General features: G+C 35.2%; 1 protein-coding gene across 6 annotated transcripts in view; it reads left to right on the top strand.

The window, feature by feature from the left end:
* LOC125665209 (putative sodium-coupled neutral amino acid transporter 11) overlaps window positions 1-21,118 on the top strand; it is a 31,829-nt gene that overhangs the window by 8,571 nt on the left and 2,140 nt on the right. The window contains exons 1-14 of one of the 6 annotated variants that reach the window (XM_048897831.2): window positions 373-456; window positions 1,349-1,491; window positions 10,483-10,533; window positions 12,201-12,339; window positions 14,959-15,033; window positions 15,400-15,458; window positions 15,714-15,789; window positions 15,864-15,932; window positions 17,389-17,498; window positions 18,354-18,433; window positions 19,424-19,494; window positions 19,933-20,094; window positions 20,305-20,417; window positions 20,894-21,031. In XM_048897831.2, coding sequence (XP_048753788.1) covers window positions 1,423-1,491; window positions 10,483-10,533; window positions 12,201-12,339; window positions 14,959-15,033; window positions 15,400-15,458; window positions 15,714-15,789; window positions 15,864-15,932; window positions 17,389-17,498; window positions 18,354-18,433; window positions 19,424-19,494; window positions 19,933-20,094; window positions 20,305-20,417; window positions 20,894-21,031 — 1,212 coding nt within the window. In that variant the 5' untranslated portion in view covers window positions 373-456; window positions 1,349-1,422. Of the gene's footprint in view, window positions 1-372; window positions 502-1,348; window positions 1,492-10,482; window positions 10,534-12,200; window positions 12,340-12,742; window positions 12,771-14,958; window positions 15,034-15,399; window positions 15,459-15,713; window positions 15,790-15,863; window positions 15,933-17,388; window positions 17,499-18,353; window positions 18,434-19,423; window positions 19,495-19,932; window positions 20,095-20,304; window positions 20,418-20,893; window positions 21,032-21,118 lie in introns of those variants that run through there. The other 5 variants (XM_048897829.2, XM_048897830.2, XM_056152146.1 and 2 more) reach the window with 5 other exon arrangements.

Here is a 21,118-nt window from a genome sequence, read left to right as displayed (position 1 = left end):
CATGTAAAATCTGTTCATGTTTGATCTTTCAAATAGCATGATTAAATCCCTGGAATTTATAAAAACCACAGTTGATCAAACAACTATAATATTCAAATGATAAGTTTTTAGATACTGAAACCTGATGTTAAAACATCCACATTTCCTTCTAGTCGCCTTTCACACAAAAGCGCTGTATAGCTGTATATAATTCTATACGTTGCAATTAATACGTAATTCGACGTAAGATAAACAAATTGCTCAAACAAGCTCCGACATTCAGAAGGAGAAAGTCCCGATAGAATGCAACGCATTCAGCAATACCCTAAAATCAATACTCCCTCCTGTCCTCGGAAACTCCTCTCTGGTTAGATGTCTGCGCGCGCCTGCAGCAGTACGAGAACGATGTAACACTCTGTCGACTCGAGTGTCACGCAAAGCCATCACCACCACAGAGGCAGAGGACATTGTCTTGTGGTGAGTGTGTGTCAGTTTAGTGTTGGAATTAATTGTTATCTATAGGTATGACGAATCTGAACCTCTCCATCATATGTTTTCACAACATTGATAGATTAGCTATAATTGTTCTACGCTATTCAATTTACAATTAAGCGACTTAGGCTTGGTGTAATATGGATTTTTTGCTTGTAAATTTGTATAAATCAATCATTATGATGAGCAGACATGAAGTGAACGTTGAAGTGAACAGCGATTTTTTTTTTGGGGTGATTAAAATGATAAACTGTATTTTTAGTTCTAATGCATGTTATTTAATTACAGTTAAAATCGACATCCATACAATAATTTTAGAATAGACAGGTAATCTATGAATGCATTGTCACAGATAAGGCTTAATACATGCACTATAATACTTGTACATTAAGGAATAATTTACTCCTATATGATAATACCATAACCACGATTCCGGGTCAACAACAGAAAATGTTGGGTATTGGTTCTTAGGCGTACGTCGTTAATCTTATCAAATAAGAAAATCTTTCAAGTGTTTTGATGTAATATCCATGCATGTTTGGCAGTGTTGCGATATTGTACTCACTGTGTATGATACCCTTCTAGGATTTTTCTTTCTAAATGCACATAGACGTTCAATGAAACCTTGTTGAAGGGTATGTCGGTATCCTCCATTATTCATTGTCCCTGTTTTAAAATGCTTTATACGAACCCGTGATACGGGTACAGGGTTGTTCCATTCCGGATTGTCTTTGTCGCTAACTGAGGCAAGGATTTTATCATGTATGTGCGTTTATCTGTGGACAGGAATACTTGAAACTGCGAATAGTTGCAGGTAAAATGAGAGTTGAGAGCCTTTGCAGAAGTTTGCGTTTAATAAGTAATTCTGTCATTGCAGTTAGTCCTGATGCAGCATGGTCACCTTGATAAAGTGAGAAGACGCTGACAAGCCTATTAAAACGAGAACAGAAAATGGAGGGGGAGAATTCCGCAACGGGAGGACAGAAGGGAGAGAATTCATTCATTCTGGGAAGAACTCCGGTAACATTCTTTTGTTTTACGGTAGTCATTTGTGCTGGTATAGTCTGTATCTGTGACAGTACCTGTAGCCTTATATCTAATGTATTAATCCGCTGTGTCTATACGATTCCATAGTCTTTAAGTATCAATGATATTGATCTTTTGAATAGTGTTCGATTATTCACATACACACGTTCAAATGCAGTGTATGTCTTGTAAGATCGTCTTAGATTTACGGCAAATAACAATGTCCCATTTCCATTCTCAATGACTGTGATGCAGCGTAGCGTATGACAGTTAAGCGAGAATCACATCGCCATCGAAAGCAAAAAATTTTCACTTGCCTATATGTTTTAGCGATCTAGCACGCTGATCACATGCTGCTATAAGATTTGGTTACGCAGGTGTGAGGGTTCAGCCCTGGGTATGGGCGAAAGCGGGATCCACATGAAAGTGAATCTCTCTCTCTCTCTCTCTCTCTCTCTCTCTCTCTCTCTCTCTCTTAATATATATATATATATATATATATATATATATATATATATATAATCCAAATAGAAAGAGTTGATTTGAACATATTTTATTGAATAAATATACAAAGGGATTGGTTATAAGTTCTAGCAACATAGAAAACCTCTCCCGGATACAAAATATATTATGCTATACATGTACAAATAAAAATGTTCGTACCACAGAAAATATAATATTCGTTTTAATATACAATTATGATAATATACAATATATGTCTAGGTTCATGTAAGTACATAATCAGGCATACAATGCAAAACATTTTAAAATTATGATATATAGGTCCGATTAAATTCTGTTTGAGTTCTTAATAAACTTTTGAACTGCTCTGAAAATATGAAAATTTACATCATTTGAAAAATATTTATTTCCCTATAATAAAAGGTGGGTATCGACAATAGGAATATCATTTAGCTGAAGCAGTTTATTGAACAAAACAATTTCTTGCTTGAGTGTATCTTTTGCATACAAAGAAGAAATGATGGGCATCTTTAATATGACCACATATACAATTTGGAGAGGCAATTATGTTTTTACAATAAAGATCATTATTTAAAATGCAAGAATGTCCTAATTTGGTTATGAATAATATTAACATATCGCTGGCCATATGAAAAGTATAAAGGTGCTTTTGAGGGTGTTATTTTAATGGGTTTTTTTTTTTCAATTTATCGATTCGAATACATCCCTTATTTCTGAGATCAGCAAGTTCCATTTTCTAACTGTGTCGAGAATAAATGACTTTTTATATCAATCAAGTCTGCATCAATAAATCAAGAAAAAATTGATATCTCACAGTCAAAATAATTAATTAAAAAAGCAGGATAATATGCAGTTCCAGGATATATTCAATTCACTAGCGCTTTCTGGATTTTAACATCCATCCTCAGGTGAATACAAATATCGAATATATATATATATAAAGAGAGAAAGAGTCACTTTCATATATATATCGTTTAAGTAACCAAGCGATACGGACGACATTTGTTACATACAGTGCATCAAGCTTTCTACCTGTACTTTTGAAGAATTGAGCCCTAAAGGTTGTTTAACGCTAATTCCGTCTTAGATAAATACAGTTCGATCATTATCAGGCGTGGGCAGTGATTACAGTGATCATTCAATTACATAGTTACAATGTATTTACCCGAAAGGAAATTATTTTCAAAAGGGAAGCACTGTGTCCAATCCCCCGCTGAAATTAGTTGTCTTTTCATAGGAAATAATGCGATTACAAATAATTGGCAGATTTTCACCACATAAAACAATATCCCAATGGGTATGTCTGGAAGGTGTCGAACCATAATAATGAAGAATGTAGTGGAATATTGATTTCTTCTTGATGTTTAAACCTTCGGCAATGAAATTATAAGAATGATGATGAATAGCTTCGATTAAGGAAGAAAAAAATCACCGACAAAGCAGGTACTTGTTATATTTGTTGGGGTTTTATCGACATATTGGAGTGGACACGGACACTGAAGACATAATAAAACATTGATTCATGGCGGATGCATCAGGTGATTTATGGTAGCCTTCCTCTGATGAGGACTAAATGTAGAATAATATGAATATTGATAAGATCCAGAATCCTTCACACTTTGTATTGCAGATTTTTCAACCAACACATGCATTGCCATTTATCAAGTCTGACTATAGATATTTGATAGTTTCATATCCGTGGAAATCTTGCATATACATATGCAAGGTGAAGATAACGAACAGTGATCAATCTCATAACTCCTACAAGCAATACAAAATAGATAGTTGGGCAAACACGGACTCCTGGACACACCATACACATACTGCTGCATCATATGACAAATTGACGTACATTAATTTAGAATTTCCCCTTCCATCTATACATACCGAAGACTTAGCTACAAGTGTTTAAAGATCTTTTATATAAAACTAATTATACTTGTTTTTCAGCCTTCTTAAATTTCACTTTCGTTTTCCTGCACAATAAAATTTAATATCAATGAGCTTTTCTGTTCAACTAAACAAAACCGCGACAAAAGACGGAGATTTATTTTTTTAGTAATGATAAAGAAGCGATCAGTATGAAGCTCTTTAATGCACCAGGGTCTCACATAAAGGTGAATATAACGAACAGTGATCAATCTCATAACTCCTATAAAGGTGAAGATAACGAACAGTGATCAATCTCATAACTCCCATAAAGGTGAAGATAACGAACACTGATCAATCTCGTAACTCCTGTAAAGGTGAAGATAACGAACAATGATCAATCTCATAACTCTTTTAAGGACTTATATGACCAAGAGAGCTCGGAGATCAGAAAGTTAAATGTTTTAATGAAATGATTAGTTTTGGAAAGGTCGTCTTCATGGAGGTTATTGATTTGAACATCACATCTTGTCACAGAAAGCGCATCAAGACACTCTCTCGCTTCCAGCTCAGTTTAATTGAAATGTGGTCGGCAGATCATTGAATTGATTTGGTTCGGGAATATATAAATGATTAAACACAGACTCCCCTTCAGAACCCTCTACTCTGGTCTTTTGTTTCATCTGTTAGAAAATTGAAAGAGGGGTCACCTTGGAGCTAAACTATAGAATTCTCTGATTCTCCTTTATGGTAGAAGAAGAGTTACTATTCATGATGACACCAAGTACAATGGTGCATCACGAACAACTGAATTCAATTTGAAATACGTTTGAATAGCTTCATGTATGTCTACATAGACGCGTAATGATATTACTATATGTGTTTCTGCAATGACCGTATGTGAATTTCTATAAAATGTATTGATTCATAAAATGAATAACTGGAAACTACTGCATTAGATTGATTTGTTTGATATTGTTTAAAAGGGACTCTCGAGATGCTTTTTTACTGATATAAAGACGTCGCCACTGCGTATGAATATGTTCATTTATGCACAAAGTTATACATGTATCCTTTAATATCTACATCTACCAAGCGTTTGTCCATATTAAACCTAGACTAAAATCAATTTAACATATTCTATTGACAAGACATTGAACGGATTAGACACAAGCTCAAAGCTTGGATAGCCTTCTCCCAATACAATAATCTAAAAGACTGACATACATACAATACTACAAGGGGCCTCCGTGGCCAGAGCATCGCGCTCAAAATCACACGGACTATCACCTCTGTCGGCGCGGGTTCGAATCCCGCTCGCGCCGGTAAGTGAGAAAGTTTCCCAGTTTACTTACGGAAGGTTGGTGGTCTCTTTCCAGGTACATTGTATCTGGGTTCTCTCTTCCACCAATAAAAACTGGGCGCCACCAGATAACTGAAAAATTGTTGAGTGTGGCGGAAAACATCAATCAATACAATACTGCATCATTGCACAATATATTTTCATTATATGAACATCATATTTTTAACTTCAGACAAAAAGTAAATAATTACTATTGATTTGTTTGAAAAACGACTACATCATTTTGGAAAAGATTGGAGAGAGAAAATTATGTCCGTCGGATGGGACGTTAGAGGGTGTCCCGTGTGAAGGATCACAACCCCCTTGGCACGCAAAAGATCGTTTCCCTGATGTTCGAAAAAGAGTAGGCTCAATGGGGGCCGTCAGGGAAACTTAAACACTCACAACCAAACATAACTGAATAAGTTAACCGGCGTAAAATGGCTAAAATATTGCCAAAACGGCGTAAAACCCCAATCAAGCAATCTCAATTGTGTACACCAGAAAATGAATCATTTAATGCACATTTTTAATGTATAAATTACTATTGATAGTAGCTTATTAATTAAACAATGATGTATGTTTTTTAATAATTGCCCCCCCCCCCAAAGTTACGAAAACAAATGGTAAGCATCTTTCAAAAGTACAAATGAACAATGTCGCTTGTCTATTAAGTTACAACGAAAATAAAAACCAGAGTATAAATACGGCTGTGTAACAGCCATTAATGCTATAAAATCCACTAATGATAAAATGGTTATGACGGCGCATCATTATTGAGATACATTCTTGCATTAGCGAACGCAAAAGCATCCCTTAATGTAAATTTTATCATGAGTGGTTTATATCATTCATTGGCTGTTACACAGCTGTGTCTCAACCCTGCATTAAAATATTCCATATGAAAATAACTTCGTGATTTTGCAACATTATTTAGCAGATATTTCTTGGAAGTTTTAATGGAAGTTACTTCTTTTGTATCAACACTAAGTGTTCAACTTTCTGAAAATATCAGGGGTAAATGATTTGTTCAATAATTCCAATCTGCATTTTGAAAATGATTAATTTGAAGAAATTCGGGTATAGTATCTAGAAACAGTGCCTCTGATATCTTAGCTCTACTCCTAATTCTGCAGCACACATGATTTATGAGATTGATCGCTTTTCCTTATCTTCACTTGTTCATCCGCTACTAGATATACATTTTACAAGCTTAGCTCTATCTCTTCTACCTTCCAAAGATTTCATACAACGAATTTTTTGATGCAATTAATGTAAGACCAGTAACTATTCTAGCTACACAGAATTGGACTTTCTAGATTTAGAGAGACCATACTTCAACAGCACATTCAAGTTTTGATTTGATAAATGCTTACATATCGGAGATGTAATACCCATTAACACAGAAAGTAATCAATTTTTCCCCAAGCTTTTTGACAACGATATCATGTATTTTGTGATTTATTCGTTTATCTGATCAAGATATAGTGCTCACGGCGGGTGTGACTTGTTGCCAGGGGGTGCTTACTTCTCCTAGGGACCTGATCCCACCTCTGGTGTGTCCAGGAGTCCGTGTTTGTCCAACTATCTATTTTATTTTGCTTTAATATAGGAGTCATGAGATTGATCACTGTTCGTTATCTTCACCTTTCACTCAGACTAATTCCATTTTGAATGACAACAAATGTCCCAAGTTTTTGTTTTACGTACCATATCTAAATTGATAATTGTACATTTTTGGATGCAAAGGTTTAGTTTTAACTTCAATAACGATTTCGTTGACCATTTATCTAGTATTTGAAGAGCATGATTAAGATATGATATTTTCTGAACCTTATAATGCAGCAACTTATCGTCAGCATATGATCTAAAGACATATATAAAACAAACGTGGTCCAAGAAGCAGGCCTTGAGGAACTCCATCTTTGACATTTCCAACAAAAGGATAATCAATTTCTATGCCTTAATGTTTGTGTTATGTTACTTAAATAACTATCGAATAATTCTAGTATTGATCCGTTAATCCCTTATGTCAGATCCTGTCGAGGGCTTCAGATAAATCACAAAAGACCAGGCAGCAGTATTTCCTATTGTCAACTTTTTTCAACAACAGAGTGATATATATTTTTAAAAGCTGATACACTATAACAGGACGTGGCAAAAATCTGCATGATATTTATGAAAGGATTATGTGAGCGCAAGTAGCTGTAAACATGTTTAGAAATGAGTCTTTCAAATATCTTACAACACAATTCAACAAGGATACTAGTCAATAGTTTGAAAAATCAGATGGGTCATTCTTCTTAAGTGGAATAACATTAGTTTTTAAATCGAGGCAAGCTACTGACAAACAAGTTGATGGTGCAAGGGTTTTTAACAATCTCGATTAAAGTAAGATTTTCGCGAATTCTATGGTCGTTATAACTATCTGGTTTGCCATTACAACCTATCATTGGGTCAAATGCTGTCTAACGTGTTTCATACCGATTGTTAGGACGTTCATGGCACACTGATTTTGACTACGGTAACCTCCGTTTACCTAATCAAGATATAGGGCTCACAGAGGATGTGACCGGTCGACAGTAGGTGTGGCACGCTAAAGAACCCTGCTCAATGACCGAAAGCGCCGAGCAAAGGCCTATTTAAAGCCCTTCACCGGTCTGGGTGACGTCTCCACATGAGTGAAAAATTCTCTCGAGAGACGTTAAACAAGATACAACCAATCAATCAACCTCATTGTATACAAGTAAATCACGTGACTTTTTTTTAATTTTAGGAACAAGGCATCAGTTTGCCTGTTCTATATTGTTGGTAATGTTTTAATATATAGCTAATGTATACTCGTTGTGAATTAAGATTTGGGAACAATATGATTAAAGGCAGATCCTTTGATCGCTCATAGAAAAAAAATGTGTGAAAAGTCCCGGGTTTACAAATGGTCAGTATCAAATGTCTAAACTATGTTTTCTCTTCTTGCTTTTTGAACCGCCCACTGGGCATTCTGAATTTAAAAAGAAAATCCGTAAAACAACTAATAAAAGGCGTCACAGGGCTTTAACAATTTGTGACTGATTCAGTTTGTTTTATTTACAGGTATCGATACATGTATTCTTGTGCTCATGCATTTTGTATATTTGGAAAATAATTGCACTTATACTGTGTTTGATATATCATGGTTTATATTATCTAGAACTGTGATGATTGTAAAAAATGTTTCAAGAGTTCAATATTTAAAAATGCATACCTGTTAAGTTATTACTCGTTGTGAGCCGTACTTGTGAATTGGTGGTACACGTATTTCATCTGTTGGTGTAGTGTGATAAATATCTGGATAATTTCCAGTATAGGTTTTGATTATTGATGCTAGAGTCTTCAATTTAGATTAGAAATGGCATGCTTTTTCATATTCTTAATTTTATTTTATGTTTTCTCCACTAACACTAATCCCACCCTCGTGATGTCATCAGATTTTGCGAAATCAATTATTTATTTAGATTTATGCATAATGGGAACATAATGTTTTGGAATCTTTTCCGATAGTTATTGCAAAAAGAGTTGTTAAAAATAAACTAAAGTCTAAGTTATAGATGAATAATCAATCTGTTTCAAAATATTGAATCGAACGGCAATAACTCTGTTTTAATTGATTTCTTTATCAAGTATGTTATACGATATTTTTCCTGTATTTTTTACAAACATTATGTATATTTTTGTGAAGAAAAAGTTTCAATAGACGCTGGGTTTTCATATACGTGACATAAATGAACAAGAGTGCGGCAAACGGTAAAACATACCCCTGTCGAACAGTGAAATTTAACCTGTAAGCATAGTATGCACTCTGAATTGATATCGCACACATTCTGAATAGAACCCCCCCCCCCCCTAAAAATAGGTTATGGTGCTCCAGTCCCTCTGACATGTGAACTGATGATGTATTGCTCTGAGAGGAGAGTTTTGACAAAATTCAGTGCTATATCTGTATCTATGATAAGAAAAAGTCAATGAAACTATTTGACCTAATTATAGCCCTAAATTAGGTCAAGGACGGACCAATCTAGCTGAAACAACTTGTATTCATTCGAGAGAAAGCCTGTGACTAAATTTCAGGGCAGGGCAATATCTGTATCCATACCAAAAACTCCGGGAAGCTGTTTGACCTATCAGCTCTAAAGTAGGTCATGGTACACCAATCCAGCTGAAATGCAAAGTCCGAAAAATATGACCTCTGACGGACAGCGAGACAGACAGATGCACGGACAGCACCATAACATAATATGTCCCGTCTAATGACCAGTGTATAAAAAGTGAAGATCAATCTCATGATTCCCACAAAGAATACAAAATTAAGATTAGGGCACACACGGACCTCTGTACACACCAGAGGTGGGATCTGGTATCTAGGAGGAGTAAACATCCTCGTTGACCGATTACACCCGTCAGGAGCCCTATATTTGGATCAGGTAAACGGAGTAATCTGCATTTAAAATCAGTATGCATATATTTCTAAAGGTTGTTTTAATGTAACATAGAAAACAATGGAAACATAGGGTCTGCAGACCTTATATCGCTAGCTTCCATCATATCTACATGTATGTTACTCATAATACATGTAATCTAGACATTCTTTATAAGCATTTCTTTCACGTGTAACCGCCTACAGTGTACATGTAAGAATATCACTAACGAAACAGCTATTGTAATAATTATATATATTGGCTTTAAGCCGTACGGCTTATCAGCATAATACATAATAAATTATAAAATAAACTAAAAGCTGTGTACAATATGAAAATTGGAGTGAGGATGGACATGCATGACGGTAGTTATAAGTAAAGTCTACTTTACATATATTTTAGATGATAGTTTGTTTAGATCGTAAGAGTAAAACACTTTTTAAAACTTTACCCAGGTTACAGAGTTACTTTCTATTTCGACTTGACATCAGTTGTACAAGTTTAAACATTGTAAATACCCCTTTATCAAAGCAGGAAATTCACCCAGTGTAATTAAATTACGGCATAGTGTTGTTTCTGTCTGTTGTATCAGCAGTAAGTGTGTGTCTACATCAGGGCAGTCTGCCTCGTTTCCTGAATGAATTAAATTACATCCGGGCTTGTTATCGAACCCGCCTGACCTCAATCTCTTTCCCACAGCTACAACATCTAATATGTTGTATCGTTACATAGTATTTATCACCAGTAAATACCAAGAAAATTGTTTTTCAAATCATAGTAATTGTACTACTTTCACACAGTATATATCATGCTGTAACTATTATCAAAATGTCACAGGGCGATTCTGCAACAGAGGATTCGACGGGAGACTCAAAAAGAAATCGGCAGGTTTGTGAAGAAGCATATTCATTGAATGCATGGGTTGAGGTTGATTTTTTCTTGGTGTACAGTTTACCAATGATATATAAATACTGCTGTGGGTTTAAAGTTTGGATATGATTGAAGATATGTTTTTTATACAAATATTACTTGCTGTTTGTAAAAAAAAAACAATTCTCTACATTAACTTGTGTTTTTTTTTGGTTAATAAACACGTGTCTTTTCAGTTTATTTCTCGTTAATACCTTTGTTAATTTTAACTTGACATAAAACTGTACGGATTGCTAATCATATATAATTACAATGGAATACCCGTCTGGATCTGGCTTATTTTATTCTGCAAACTACCACGTGCTTCCATTGTTTTATACCCCATCATGCAAACAGCATCGAGACACATATATTTAAATAATATAGAGAACATGTCACGTTTTTCATATACTCGCGAATTTAACAATTGATTTGATTGATTGATTGATTTAATATTGTTTCGAGAATTAATTTGATGTTCAAATTTCCGTATAACTAATTTATACGTGAAACATGTTTTTTCTGCTTTGCTTTCTCTATATCGGAAATGGTGTAAAAGAATACCATAATGCACTTTGTATGGAGTTAAAGCATTCTGTTGTGCAGCACTTTTGAGTCGGCAGCTAGTGGTCTATTGATTCCACGTACGATGTGTGGGCTTCCGATGTTGATATTGTCTCGTGAGGTGATTCTTATCTCGGGTTATAAATGCCACTGCATGTTTCTCTTAGATAAACATTGATTTACAGACATTAATGTTTAATGATATTGGTTGGAACTGGGGATTTAGCTCTCAAGTCTGTAAATGTAATGTAGATGACTCTCTTAACTGTAGAATCGGTACATGTATGTATTTCATATACATACACTGTGTACTAAATATATATGTGTTCAGTTCACGTGTACCTGCTTCCACGAATCCCAACTTATTCCCTACGATCATTACAGCAATTAATTCCATATGGAATCCTAATTTTGTCGAATAACATTAGGATAATATTTTGTTATCAATGAAAAATTGGGAAACCTCCGAAATTCAATTTATTCGCATGGAAGAACTCCCTGTTACGGTTAGATTTGGCACCCTGTAAAATCGTCCTACACTTCAGTAGCTGATGCATGCGCTTGGTCGTGTATGGATGTATGCATAATTCATGCATCTTAAAAGTTACGGACATAGAACCGAGTATGCATTCTTGATTAGGTATAAGCAGGTGCGAAAACAGACGGCTGTTAATTTTGGGGTCATACTAGAATTGGGTGCATGTAGCAAAAGCTTCAGTTACAAGTGTTTAAGGATACTTATTCAAATGATGAAAACTATAATTCATACTAAGCAAACAAGATATATAATCAAGATATGCTAGTAAATTTCCATAACAACCATATCTTGATTACATGAACATATTTCCGCGCAAAGTTATATTATTTAGGTACTTTCAGGGAAGATTAAATGAGGTCTGCAACAAAATGCAACTTTCAGAGCATTTTCATTACAAAGGCATCACAGACGGCTATCACATTATTGCATTCACTTTCGCACATATATTTAGAAATAATTTTAAACCAATGTTTTGATTTGAAGCGCTTCTATATCTTAGTACATGCACTATATTGAGACGAATGTTTCGTCTTTTGTGTTGTAGTCGCAAGCATCTGAGATGAGCTACACTAGCGACACCAAACAACTGGTGGAGCTTGAACGTAAAGACGATGTTCTGCGAGGCAACATTCCGATGACCAGCTTCAATTTCATCAACTCAATCATCGGATCAGGAATAATTGGTATGTCGTCATATTAACAACTTCATCAACTCAATCATCGGATCAGCAATAATCGGTATGTCGTCATATTAACAACTTCATTACCTCAATCATCGGATCAATAATCGGTATGTCGTCATATTAACAACTTCATTAACTCAATCATCAGATCAGCAATAATCGGTATGTCGTCATATTAACAACTTCATTAACTCAATCATCGGATCAGCAATAATCGGTATGTCGTCATATTAACAACTTCATCAACTCAATCATCGGATCAGCAATAATCGGTATGTCGTCATATTAACTTCATCAACTCAATCATCAGATCAGCAATAATCGGTATGTCGTCATATTAACAACTTCATTAACTCAATCCTCGGACCAGGAATAATCGGTATGTCGTCATATTAACTTCATCAACTCAATCATCGGATCAGCAATAATCGGTATGTCGTCAAATTAACAACAGTGAAGTTTTGAATCTCGGCGATGGCAATTATTGGATGTTCATCGATTATTTAAATTAAGTGATATGCACTTTTAAAAACCGATAATTATTCAATGTGGGAAATTCTAAACATTTCAGCATATGATTAGCTACTAATACCGTTAACGAGCAGTTAGTTAAATGGAGAAATATGGTTTGTTTTTATTAAATCATGCAACTTCCTATTTTCAATGTTTGAAGACGACTTTTACACCGTTGATAATAAAGTCATTTTCTCTGAATTACATTTAGATATACAGATATTGTATATATGTATACGTTGTGGGAAGGGTGTTTGTCAGTATACTTGTTATTTGTATTGATATGATCAGGATATAGGGCTCACGGCGGGTGTGACCGGTCAACAGGGGATGCTTACTCCTCCTAGGCACCTGATCCCACCTCTGGTGTGTCCAGGGGTCCGTGTTTGCCCAACTATCTATTTTGTATTTCTTGTAGGAATTATGAGATTGATCACTGTTCGTTATCTTCACCTTGGATATGTAACGTTAACTCTATATATTTATTGTATGATATTGAAGGAAACACGAAGCTTTATTCACTTTAACAAAATCACATTCCCTGAGATGCACTTGGAGATACTTGCCTCTTTCAGTCCTTGTATAAGAGTCTCTTGACTTCGGGATATCAAGCAGCTTTCACGTATTACGTCCCTCTGTTCGTCTGATTTACTATACAGATCTGGTCAATCATCAGACACCATGATAACGTCGTGTTGCAGACTTTCCCCTAAGGAGTTTACAAAATCATTATATACTCCTTTCAGGATTCACTGAATGTCCCAAATACAACTTATCAATAACAGTCTGTATTAGTAAATGTAATGAAAATATCAATGTTGCAGAGATGAACAAAATTATTTGCTGTCCCCAACAAACGTAATTGCACACGGAGATCATGACTGCAGAGAAAAATATTTGAGGGAAAAGACATTGTCTATTGATTTATGAATTAAGAGGAAGTACCTACTTAGTTCAAGAATTGATTTCTGGAGATGAAAATCACAGCTTCGAGAAGAAAAATCCAATTTCATTTGCATCTGTATTTGAAACAGCTGTGTTTAATATTGTATTGCAGTTCATACTTATTCAGCCTGTGCTTGATGAACTGTTGCTGTAGAATTTGAATTGATATTTAGGTACAATAAGCAAATTATTAGCAATGTGACTACCATTAATTTTTTTTTATGAGAATGACATTTTTCTAACAATGCAGGCATTTGATCATGCACACAGTGCTATGGCACTTATCAGAGAAGGAAGACACCAGAAAGGGTGGTTAAAGGGAAAACTGTTCACGTATCAGAAAGGGTGGTTAAAGGGAAAACTGTTCACGTATCAGAAAGGGTGGTTAAAGGGAAAACTGTTCACGTATCAGAAAGGGTGGTTAAAGGGAAAACTGTTCACGTATCAGAAAGGGTGGTTAAAGGGAAAACTGTTCACGTATCAGGGTGGTTAAAGGGAAAACTGTTCACGTATCAGAAAGGGTGGTTAAAGGGAAAACTGTTCACGTATCAGAAAGGGTGGTTAAAGGGAAAACTGTTCACGTATCAGAAAGGGTGGTTAAAGGGAAAACTTCACGGAGTGAATGTACGCAGAATGACAGAAATAATCATACAAAAATGCAAAATCAATTCCACAATTTCACTTTGGTTTTAACGGGTGACTTACATGTAATCACGCACGAGTAATTATATCATATTATATAGATGATTAACACAAGGACAAATTCTCGTGAATTTCGTTTAAATATTTAGATGCAAGGTGAAGATAACGAACAGTGATCAATCTCATAACTCCTACAAGCAATACAAAATAGATAGTTGGGCAAACACGGACCCCTGGACACACCAGAGGTGGGATCAGGTGCCTAGGAGGAGTAAGCATCCCCTGTTGACCGGTCACACCCGCCGTGAGCCCCATATCCTGATCAGGTAAACGGAGTTATCCGCAGTCAAAATCAGTGTGCCAAGAACGGCTTAACAATCGGTATGAAACACGTCAGACAGCATTTGACCCAATGCGAGGTCGTATTGACGAATTAAATCGTTATAACGACCATAGAATTTGCGAAATGCTGACTTCATTAAAAATAGATGTACAGTGTTTTATTAATTTTGATTTCAGGTGTACCATATGCCCTAAAACAGGCTGGATTTGTGATGGGAATTTTTCTGTTGATTATCACAGCATTACTTAATGGTGAGATATAGAATATACTTCATGCATTATAGCTCACCTGAGCTGAAAACTCCAGTGGGATTTTCCGTTGGTGTCGATAATGATGGTTTCCTTCTCCAATGCCGTCATGTCGGCTGCCTTTCCTGAATGTCGTTTGTCTCTGAAGAAGTTACCAATTTGTTCCAACTTAATCAAATATTCAGTATTCTTTTAATTTATTGCGAGAAAGTTAAGTTGCAATTACGGGATGTTTTCTTTAATGATTGAAGTATTTCTCGTAATTTCAAAATAATATCTCTTTTGTTGATATTTCGAGATATTTCATCATAATGTTGAGAACCTTTCTCGTAATTTTCAGATGAAATGAGTAAATATGATGCATTTCAGATCGCTCTATCATACTTCTGGTGGAGGCGGGGAAACTATCCAATACTGATAGCTACCAGGTAAAATGATACCGAATCCATGCATATAAATACTAGTATCACAGATATATCTTTTAATCTTCATTCATGTAATTACATGGTTGTACATGTATATTGATGTGACTCCTAGCAATGAGACCTTACCATTTATAACCAGATTCAAACTGTCGTAAAGTAGTGTGCAGTAAAGAGTCGGATTTCAGGGAGATAACTCTAAAACGATTTATAATGTATGCTGATGTAACTTAAAATTGATTGGAGTCTTTCATCTTGTAGGACATGATAATGGTAGCCTGTGGCCGTCCTGGATTTTATTTATTAACTTTACTACAATTCCTATATCCTCTTATAGGTAAGTGTATATCCAGTTAGCAAATTGTGATGGAAAAGTGAAGTTAACAGTGATGCATATTGTTTTCTTTTCAGCCATGATTAGTTATAACGTCATCATCGGCGATACAGTCACAAAGATTATTGTCAGAATCGGCAAAGCAGGTACGAACTCAGTTCTATCAGACTATAATGAAATAATAAAAGAAGAATGCTCAACACAGTTTAATGTAGGTCGCGAGACCCCTCGAAAACATCAACGTGGTTTAAAACTATAAATATTTTTAGTTTGTATTTTGCAGATTCACTTGAAACCTGCTACGATTGTTTAATTTTCGACCAACTTATCTCTCCTGTTCTTTGGATGGAGAATAAAGTATAAACTCGGAATTTTGAAAATGACCGCCAAATATGCGTCAAACTTACATAAAGTAATAGCCAAAATTCTATTTCGGAAACGAAATGACGCCTTCGACAAAATTAAATGAAACCTGATCTAACTCGATTTAATAACTGTTGCTAATAATATATGGTATCGGTAAAGTATTACGTTCTTTATTTACAGTCAACAACCCATGTACTTCTTCATTAACACAATTGCAAATGTACAAATGAAAAGACGTTGAGTCATAGGATTTGCTTACCAGAAAAGTGACGTAACCAAACCCGCGACTTACGTTAATTAGTGCAGATTGATGTATGAACGATTTGTTTGATATATTGAGGGGTATGTCCAAAATTCATAAGATTGCATGACGGGTTGATTTAGTCTGTTCACAGCTATAAACTTGGTCATACTTGCTTGTATACATAGTGATTATCTCCACTGATTGACGGATTTATCAAAATGTTTTATGGCGTGACCGTTGAGACGAGAGAAGACCAATAACATCTTGCAACACGACTTTAGGCATTTTAAAATTCCGCTTAGTCACTGAAAGCGGGAACTACAACGCGGTCAATGTAGACAGTGCATTGTGACGTGATATTAGCTAGGCTGTTTGTTCCTCGCACAACAAAATGTGGAACTTTCCAAACTATGCATCTGCTTTATTTAAGGGGTTGTACGTGAAGTATACCGCAATGACGGCAACATTTTTCCAGAAGCATTACGGGAAATATTCATAATTTTTCAGCTGATTAACCCACGTGACTCAAATATGTAATCATTGTAGCGAGCTTCGCTTGCTATTAGGTGTTTTATAATGCCGATTTTTAGATAAATTAGCCCCATTTCTACGAATTATTCCTATAAACATAAAATACCAATTACAACTACCACACATCATAAAATAGATAAGAATGTTGAAAAGATATTCTAGAAAATCATTGAATTGTCCATGACTCCAAAATACAGTAAATGTATTTACAAATCGAATTTTTTTTTCAGAAAAAGAATGTTATTCAGAATGTATTATGCATTTAAAAATGTGACATTTAGTTAATGCTTTAATGTAGCCGATTCCACAGATAAAGGACTGAATCATTTCCATCTAAATTCTAGAAGACATCGTTATAATTTTCGAAAATTTTCCACAGTTAACGAGATACTTGACCTATCTTGTAATGCTACTGCTGTATAAACCACGTACTGTTTTAACATCACGTTCCTTTCTTTCAGCTAACGTAGGATCTACTGTACTGGGTAACAGGCAGTTTATCATCTGTCTGTCCACGCTAATGGTCACGCTTCCATTGTCTCTATACAGGAATATTGCCCAGCTTAGTAAGGTAGGATTAGTCACAGTGCATAAATATAGCCCAGCTTAGCAAGGTAGAATAAGTCATACTACAGAAATATTGCCCAGCTTATTTAGGCGAGGTTAGTCACAGTGCAGAAATATTGCCCAGCTCAGTAAGTAGGATAAGTCACAGTACAAAATTATAGCCCAGCTTAGTTAGGTGGGGTTAGGCACAGTACAGAAATTTTGCTCAGCTCAGTTAAGTAAGATTAGTAATACTTTAGGAATGTAGCGCAGTTTGATAAGGTAGAATCGGTGCATACTTCCGGTATATAACCCAGCTCAGTAACGAACATAATACACCTCAGAAACGTTAGTAATAGTAATATTTCAGGAATATAGATTTAGACGTATGCTTAGCACTCGGGATTTTATCAGTTGGAGATCTTTAGCCTGGAAAGCCGTACGAAGCGAACGATCTTCCACTGATTTACAGCGACTGGTTTACAAGAGTGAAAGTAATATATAGTATTACGAATTCTAATGCAATAGATTATGAATATTTCTGTATTCAGAAACATACATGTATGTACATCTTTTATGTTTAGGGATGATTTGTAGAATAAATAGAAATGTCCTGTCTGTTTATAGTTTGCAATACTCTCAGATGTATTTAGAAATCACATTTACAACTCTCTCTCTCTCTCTCTCTCTCTCTCTCTCTCTCTCTCTCTGTCTCTCTCTCTCTCTCTCTCTCTCCTGACTATAAAGAACATTAACATTAAATGATATATCACACGACCGTTAGAAATGAATACACATTTGTACTAGTATATTCCAGATGGTGCAGGTAGTACAGTGCTTTACTAGGTAGAAGTATTAATCTCCTGTTTTTCTTTTTCAGTGGGCCTTTCTGTCCATCATTATGGTCTTTTTTATATTGGTTACAGTTTGTATACGGACGACAGAGTTTGTACGTGAAATGTAAGCCATTGTTACCTCGAAAATAATTATATGATAGTATTGTATCGTCATTAAATCATTTTTGCTCACCATTGCGATGTTTCTCCACTACAAAGTAGTGATCACTCCTTCGCATATTATTTAGGTACTTATTTCAACATATAGACCAGGTTTATGTTGTGTAATTGATGTATTAGTACACTGCTAATAGATTGATTAAAGTACTGCAAATCTGTTTCACTCTATCTTTCGACCGTAATGTTCAATCCCAATTATCTTTTTCGATTTTCATTAAACTATTTCGACACTAAAGTTGTCTTCCAAATAGTGTCTGTAGCTTTTGTTCGAAATATGGTATTTATAGTTTGGCACCAATCAGTTACTGTTTTCATTATTGCTATAAGCATTGTATTTTAAGATACACCAGTAACATTATGCGCATATGTCCATGAATCAACATGGCGGACTCAACTTCAATACATGTAACACCTTAAAATCTTGTATAATGTAATAGCAGGAAGCTTTTTCATCCATCATATTCAAATTCACTTTACATACTGAATGAATACGTGAAGATAACGATATCGCAAAATTAATCATACAAAGAACACAAAATAAGACAAGGTCAAACACGGACCTCTGGAGATACCAGAGGTGGGATTAGGTGTCTAGGAGGAGCAAGTTTCCCCTGTTGACTGTTCACACCCGCGTGGGCCCTAAACGTATCTTGATTAGGTAAACGAAATAATCCATATTCAGGTCAGTTAATAATAACAAATTGTGCCTATGGGAATTTCAATGGACTGTTGGAAGACCTCACCCCCTTAAACAACGTAAATATTGACAATGAGAAACTCCAGCATCTTTTTAACATGTAATTTACGTATTAGTAAAATGAAAACAATTTTCTTGTTTTCGTTAACAAGAAAGATAGCGTATACATTAAACAGCAAAGTCTGTGACGAAAATCGATTCTGATTTGATGTAAAATGAGTTTATCTTATTTTGCAGACCACCTACAGATGATGCATGGAATTTTGCTAATTACAACATAGCACAAGCTATTGGTATCATGGCGTTTGGTAAGTTTCATTATGTGACGTAGTGAAATAATTGTAATGTAAAATCATGTGTATCTGAATATTTTTAGCTTTAAGAATTTGAAGATACTGTGTACAAAAGAATGTCCGAGTGATTAATTTAAAACTTATACGGTACCAATTTTGATGCTGCAGCACCAGATGCGCATTTCGACAAATAATGTCTCTACAGTGATGCTCAAGCCGAAATATTGGAAATCCGAAATAACAATACACTTGTAAAAACTAAAAATAAAAACAGAGTGTTACGAAATACATGTATATCTATAGCAAAAGGGAAAGTTACATGATACGAACACATATATAGAAACCTATGTGAGACAATTTCTTATTTAAGGCGAACTAATGTTTGTGGTCTTTAAGACTTGTTAATCGACAGTTTAACTTTACATGTATTTTAATGATTTGTTTTTCCCATAGCTTACATGTGCCACCATAACACTTTCCTAATCCACGGCTCACTAGAAAACCCCACGCATCAGCGCTGGAGTCTGGTCACCCACCTCAGTATCGGATTCTCCATGACCTTGATGTTGATATTGGGAATTCTGGGATACGTCTCATTCACAGGCCACACCCAGGGTAATCTAATAGATCAAGTCAAAATATGTCTCAGCGTAGAAATAATTTTGATTGGGATAATTATAACTGGTTTTCTTTAACATTGAAATTTTGATAACTTTTGATATTGATTAAGATAAAAATCAAATACAATAATCCATGAAAATGGAATTCTATTGACTTGCTTGAAGATAAATAAATTTTAAATCTGTTGATATTCGTTTCACACAGGTGACTTGTTAGAAAACTACTGCCATGAAGATGACCTGATGAACGTTTCAAGATTCATGTTCGCGTTTAGTATTATGCTGACATATCCTATTGAGTGCTTTGTTACCAGGGAGGTGAGTCAAAGAATCATATGATGAGGTTTAATACATGGAGATATACGGTAAATTACAGTTATACCTTTTATGGATTCGGAGAAACAATTATGGGACGTTTCCTTGCAATGTGCGCATTTCAAATTTTCCCGCCATTGGTGATAACGTTTAGCATTACCCGAAGTAGAATATAGATCTGCAATATAGTACTCCTGTCACCCTGATGAAACAATGTTGCTAAATTCTTGTACACAATCATTTACCTCAGAGAAATGAACAAGGAATTCCTTTTCTTCACAACATTTTATGAGTTTATGTACATATCATATGGAATTTAGACTCAGGTTTGGGAGTGTGTATTTCTTATTGTAAATTTGAACTGTGCTAATAAACTATTTACAACATGGCATGTGATTTATCATATCATCATGATAAGATGAAAATGTATTTCTGTCATGTGTCAGTGATAACTATATGTACTTGAATTTATGTTTTAGGTTATAGAAAATGCTTTCTTTCCTTCCAAAGATCCCTCACCAGCATGGCGCCACCTCTGCGTTACCATAGCAGTCGTTTTATTGACTGTAGCCATTTCCATGACAACCGATTGTCTAGGAATTGTGCTTACATTTAATGTAAGTAGTGGACAATAGTGTTATATAGGACTCCTTGAAAATCATAATGAGCTGAAATGAGACATTCCTATTTACATTCTTCACTGC

This window comes from Ostrea edulis, chromosome 10 (assembly GCF_947568905.1).
Source record: "Ostrea edulis chromosome 10, xbOstEdul1.1, whole genome shotgun sequence".
Classification (NCBI taxonomy): domain Eukaryota; kingdom Metazoa; phylum Mollusca; class Bivalvia; order Ostreida; family Ostreidae; genus Ostrea; species Ostrea edulis.
This window is presented reverse-complemented; position numbering and strand designations above follow the sequence as displayed.